General features: G+C 41.1%; 1 protein-coding gene and 1 pseudogene across 2 annotated transcripts in view; one reads left to right on the top strand and one right to left on the bottom strand.

Moving 5' to 3' along the window:
• Gosr1 (golgi SNAP receptor complex member 1) overlaps positions 1–6,325 on the top strand; it is a 38,513-nt gene continuing 32,188 nt past the window's right edge. Inside the window, exons 1-2 of one of the 2 annotated variants that reach the window (XM_036196523.1) lie at positions 1–79; positions 2,467–2,581. In XM_036196523.1, the coding sequence (XP_036052416.1) occupies positions 49–79; positions 2,467–2,581 (146 nt within the window). In that variant the 5' untranslated portion in view covers positions 1–48. Of the gene's footprint in view, positions 80–2,466; positions 2,588–6,325 lie in introns of both variants that reach the window. The other variant, XM_036196522.1, reaches the window with a different exon arrangement.
• LOC118589325 overlaps positions 6,056–6,325 on the bottom strand; it is an 871-nt pseudogene continuing 601 nt past the window's right edge.

The raw sequence follows: 6,325 nt of genomic DNA, 5'->3' as shown, positions 1-6,325 counted from the left end.
CCCGCCACGCCTCTACTCTCCTGTCCCGACTGACGTTGGGCAACAAAGATGGCGGCGGGAACCAGCAATTACTGGGAAGGTGAGGGCGAGGCCTCCGGGTGGGTCCTGCCAGGTGCCCAGGGGACTGAGTGGGGCTGGGTCTTGAGGAAAGCAGCAGAGGGAAGAGACAGACCTCAGGAACGGCCACACTGCGGGACGAGGTTGTCCGAGAGGAGCCCCGGGCCTGGGAACTTGAGAAAGAGGCTGGGGCGGAGTGAGGGAGCCGGATCTGGGAAGGGGTTTGGGCGGAGTGGAGGAGCGGGGAAGGGGAGGAAGAGGTGCCGAGGCTCCGGGTGGACGTACCTGAGGGGTGGTGAGACTCTTGCGGATGGGGCTTTGGGGACGAGCTCTTGCGAGGAGAAGATTCAGAGCCCGGAAGACGAGTGGTCAGAACCTTGGAGTTGCGGTCACTGTCAGAATGAGTGAGAGGAACTTGTCAGTCCCGGCCTTGGGGAAAGTTTGCGTGGAATGTCTCCTCCTGGACCCCTGTATTGGCAATTTAAGATTGAGACTTCATCGAGGATGGGGTACAGAATACTGGAAATAACTTTACCTTCCGTCCTGGAGTCCAAGATCGGCTTTGTTAAAATGATAAAGGGTCCTAATTGATACATGTGCTATTCTTCTCTCACCAAGAGAACATTCAAGTGTGTCTAATTCCTGGAAATCTGGTCCAGTCAAGTGAGGCCATTCATATAAAACAGTCCTAGACCACGGTGAGCCACAGAGATCAGAAATGGCTCACATTTTCATTTAACTGTTTTGTTTCTCCCCCCCCCACCCCCTTTTTGTTTTAACCTGTTTCCTCTTTCTGGCCGATGTAGCCCCTGGAAAGTATGGTATTCTCATTATCAACCACTTGACATAAGGAACTGAGTTTTAAATTCCAATCTGTCATATTTTCAAAAGGCTTTTTACTTGATATTTCCCATTGGACAAAACTGTAGTTAGAGAAATATCACTAGAGTTTAAAACATGTATTTCACATGTCCATTGGCAATATTTGTAGTAGCTAAAATTTACTTTTAAATTATGTAGAGGTGGCTACTGGTCTCTTTGATAGTCATTAGGCTATGAAACACTATGTTGTAATAATCATAGCCAGCCATTGTTGGCAATGTACCTTGTGCTAGATTCTTTAAGCTGAAGGCTGAAGTTTTTAGATGAACTGAATCATCAGTAAATCTCAAAGACAGTAGGTGGCAGAGCTGACATTCGAAGTGGGATAATTCTGCTTCCTGCCTTTCACTGCATTCATACTCCTAAGACGTTCTTACATTATTCCTTCCTGTAGTTTAGCCTTTCATTCAAACTCCACCATGATAAGAATACTCAGATATATGTATGAATTTCCTGGTATGGCTTCTTTCATTCAGTCCTTTAGAAGCCAAGCTGTTACACCTTTTTATCTGTTCCTTTTTATCTGTTTGCTTCTACTTTTAAAACATATGCTTTTAAATAAACCTGTTAGATTTGTATTTCACCTTGTTCATAGTGCATTGTTTTTTGTTTTTTAAAGATTTTATTTTTTTATTATGTATACAATGTTCTGCCTGCAGGCCAGAAGAGGGCACCAGATCTCATTACAGATGGTTGTGAGCCACCATGTGGGTGCTGGGAATTGAACTCAGGACCTCTGGAAGAGCAGCCAGTGCTCTTAACCTCTGAGACATCTCTCCAGCCCCGCATTGTTTGTTTTTAACCTCTATTTTCCCCCAATGTTTTTGAAAAAGCATTTTTAATTTTTGTTGATTTGCTTTTTCTTTGTGTTTAATTACTAAGGTATTTTACCTGTATAATAAATCCTAGCAAAGCTTTGAAACATAAAAGGAAATTTCTTTAAAAAAGAATGCAGGCAAGCTGGGTGGTGGCGCACACCTTTAATCCCAGCACTCGGGAGGCAGAGGCAGATGGATCTCTGTGAGTTCAAGGCCAGCCTGGGCTACAGAGCGAGTTCCAGGACAGGCACCAAAATTACATGGAGAAACCCTGTCTCAAAAAAAAAAAAAAAGAAAAGAAAAGAAAAAAAAAAAGACCAAAAGAATGCAGGCTTCTTATAAAGTTAGCTGGTAAATTGATGTGATAGTCATAAACCATTGTCATATCTTTGTGATTTATATTCTCTTGTTTTCAAGTTACAACTTTGGGTTATTGCTGTAAAAGTAAGCTCAGGAATGTTAGGGCATTGGTTGTCAGGCTGTCTCTCAGAAGAGTGACAGAAAGGTTGTGTGTCTCACTCACCATGGCTTCTCTTAGCACTCCTGTCTGAAGTTTAAACACATGGCTAGTGTACTTTCTTGGGTAAGTCTTCCATTTCTGGGGAATTAGATCAGAGATCAATATACGATAGTTGGCTTTCTTCAAAATTGTCTTATGATTTTGATATCTCTTGGAGGAAAATGATTTGCTTTTGTAATTTCCTTAAAGATCTCAGGAAACAAGCTCGACAGCTGGAAAATGAACTTGACCTGAAACTAGTTTCCTTCAGTAAACTCTGCACAAGTTACAGTCACAGCAGCGCTCGAGATGGAGGCCGCGATAGGTATAGGTACTGCCAGCTTCTTGTATACCTTAATTATATGATGTTTGTAAAAGTAAACCGAGCTATAGGCTCTATGACTTGGTGTGCTGGTGAATTGTTGATGTTTTAATTTCTTTGTCACTGTCTTGGTGGGGTGGTGTATGTGTGGAGGGTGTCTTATCGAAATTGTAATTCTTCAGACTAGCATTTGAGAGCTTTAGACCAAGATTGTAATAGCTCAGGAGGAAACTTCTAGAGTTTAGAAATGAGTTTATATCAACAATGTTTTTGATGCCAGGCCTGCGAACCTGTTCTCCCAACACGAGGCTGACAGGAGACACATGATTGCAAACTCATCTGGGCTCCATAGCAAATCCAGAGAAGTTTCAGTCTCAATCCATGGAAATGTCTGATTTTCCCACAATGATTTGTTTGTTTGCTTGTTTTTTTGTTTTTTTGTTTTTGTTTTTGGTTTTTTGTTTTTCCAAGATAGTTTCTCTGTATATCTCTGGCTGTTCTGGAACGCACTCTGTAGACCAAGCTGGTCTCAAACTCACAGATCCACCTGCCAGTGCCTCCCCAGTGTTGAGATTAAAGGAGTGTGCCCCCAACCACCTGGCTGATTTTTGTGTTTTGTAATTTCTGAATGGAACTGAATGGAACTAAATGCAAAACATACAAACTTTCTGGTGTTTTATTCTTTTAGCATGAATCTAATACAGTTGATCATGGAAGCTAGTTTTAATGTTTGATCTATTTTTCTTTTTTGAGAAACTAGCATATTATAACCCAAGAAAAATTCATTCATATTTTTAAGTCTTCTGATTAAGTTATCCACTTGTTTAAAAAAATATATCAGGAAATGTTTGAGATGCTTAGAAAGATATAAGGAATAACATAATGAACCTTTTTGCTTGTGTCTCTTTTTAAGAAATAATCATTGCAGATTCCAGTGAAGCCCCTAATAGCATACCATGTTGTCTTTCCTATTTGCATATAAATGTTACTATTTTTGTTACATGTCTTAGTATTCCTGGGCATTTGATGGTATCTTACGAAAGCTATTTTGCAGTGTGTTTTTTTTATTTAACATTATCTTTGAGGTCCAGTTGTTGATGCATTTAACTCTACTGTCCTCATTTGCTTCACATATTAAAAACTGCTTTAGGATTTAGCTATTTGATGGGCATTTCTAATTTTTGCTAATTAATAATACTTCTAATAGCTAACTTAGAGTAATCACTGTATTGCAAGATCCATTCTTAGAGCTTTGTAAAAATGCTGCTGTGACTATTTCCACCCAGATTTTACTTATGTATACACCCTAGCAGTGTTGATAGCAGAGTTGTCAGTTGTTAATCAGCTCGCATTTCTGTATTTTTCAAAGATTAGTGGAAGATGGATATTTTTTAGCTAATAATTAAAACAGCAAGACTGAGCTTGAATCTGAACTCACACCTTCTCTCTCCAGAACCCACATTCTTCTTCTTCTTTTTTTTTTTTTCTAAGACAGAGTTTCTCCGTGTAGTTTTGGAGCCTGTCCTGAATCTCACTGTGTAGACCAGGCTGGCCTCGAACTCACAGAGATCCTCCCGGCTCTGACTTCCAAGTGCTAGGATTAGAGGCGTGCACCACCGCCAGGCTCAGAACCCACATTCTAAAAGCTACTCTGTCAAACACATTCCAGCAAGAGCTCTTTTCGCTGTTGCAGCAAAAGTGTTGTCCCTTTTCCACAAGGACATGTGGCTTGCAACGCTAGCAAGGCCAATGTGTTGACTTTGGGACCTAAAAATGTTAGTAGCATGCCCCATGGACTCCAGTGCAAGGCATTGCTTTGCACACTTTCATTCACTAAGTAAGGAGAGTAAGGATTTTTTTTTTCCAATAAGTAAATTTTCTGTTCAGAAAGCTTTTTACCAGATTTAAAGCTCACATTTGGTTTTGCCAGTGAGTATACAATTTTAAAACTCAAGTCTGTCAGGAAATAATATTGCAGGATGCTTTTTCTGTGGTCTCTGCTTGGATTCCCTTTAAAAGAAACAATGTGTTGAAAACATTCTGAGTTCAGCTACAAACTGGGTCTGATTCTGCTTTCACTAGAGAGCCTAAGATTGTGAGCACACAGGCCGAGGCTGGAGCTCTGTGGCAGGGCACTTAGCTGGTGGGTGTGAGGCCTTGCCTGTAATCCCCAGCACTGGAAAATAAAGATTGACTTTGAACGCTGAGGCTTTTGTTTGATGCCCAGATTGGAAGCATGTCACATGTCACATGAATAAGTTAGCAGTCACCAGAGCTTTTAGGAATCTTGGGGGTTTTTTGTTTTGTTTTGTTTTTGTTTTTCTGTATGTCGAAAATTAGAAGGTCCCTGGGCGGTGGTGTTGCACGCCTCTAATCCTAGCACTTGAGAGGCAGAGGCAGGCAGATCTGTGAGTTCAAGATCATCCTGGTCTACAAAGCAAGTTCCAGAGCAGTCAAGGCTACCTACACAGAGAAACCTTGTCTCAATAAATAAGTAAATTAATTAATTAGTTAAAATAATCAAAAGGTCTATGGATCATCACACACTATCAAGTGAATTAAATTTAACTGAATCCTAATATTGTAGAGATCGAGTTTTTGACCATTTCCCTGGACTTATATACTGTCCTAAGAATGATGAATATGGAATATTCAGTAGTAGAGATGTCTTGTTACTCATTCATTCAACAAATATTTAAAGAACAGTAATTTGTCAGAATTTGCCGGGTGCTAGGCATAAAACTATGAAGCAGACAGAGGCAATTTCCTTCCTTGACTTCTGTTGGCCCACTGTTCTTTTAAATGTACCTGGTAAGGGAGGGTTTATATTAGTGATAAACAGCTTTTTTGTGGTTGCACAGTCTAGGAGATACGTTCACAACCTTAGCTTAGCTGTGACACAGTAAAGAACTGATCCCAACCTCCACACCACCCTTTTTTATCACTGTGTAGCTGGACTCAACTCTGTTACCTCCTGTCTCAGCCTCCCAAGTGCTGGAATTACAGGAGTGTACCACCATGCCTGGCTAAGAACTAGATATTTTTATGTCATGTTGCAAGGCATATATATGGGAATGTTTGAAGAACAAATAAAGTTTAAGACCTAGTTAAACGTCTAGTAAGAATTCTTATTAAAGCCAGGCATAGTACATGTCTATAATCCCAGCACTTAAGAGAATGCAGCAGAAAGGTCACAAGTTCCAGGCTTGCTTGGCCTGTGTATACAAAGTAAACCTCTGTCTTTAAGGACAAAGAATCTGGGGCTGGAGAGATGGCCAAGAGCTCTTACAGCTCTTGCAGAGGGTCCAGGTTTGACTCTCTGCAACTACATGACCATGCCCACAACTGCCTGTAACTCCAGGTCCAGGAAATCTGATGCCTTCTTCTGGGTCTCTTCTGGCTCCTGCATGTACTTTTAAATAATTCTTTTTTTCTTTTAACAGATTAATTCACTTTATTTTTCTTGTATAAAAAACCTTATGTGGTAGCCACAGCTGGAGCCTGGGTCCTCTGAACAGACACTCTGGTGTGGGTTTTCACAAGATGGTCAGTGAATTCCTGATAAGGAGATTTGGTGAACACAGTCTTTCCAGAGGTCAGGGGTCAGGTAGCTGTAGGTCTTGGAGATGGCATCAAAGGGGGCCTTGGCAGAGTTGCCCAGGGTGGCAGTGCAGCCCCTGGCTGATGTGTAGCAGTCATCAATACTGGCCATCATCAGTAACTTCTTAGGCATAGGAACTGAGACGA

This window comes from Onychomys torridus, chromosome 8, assembly GCF_903995425.1.
Source record: "Onychomys torridus chromosome 8, mOncTor1.1, whole genome shotgun sequence".
NCBI classification, from domain to species: domain Eukaryota; kingdom Metazoa; phylum Chordata; class Mammalia; order Rodentia; family Cricetidae; genus Onychomys; species Onychomys torridus.
The sequence above is the reverse complement of the archived record's forward strand: the minus strand, read 5'-3'. Positions and strand labels throughout refer to the sequence as shown.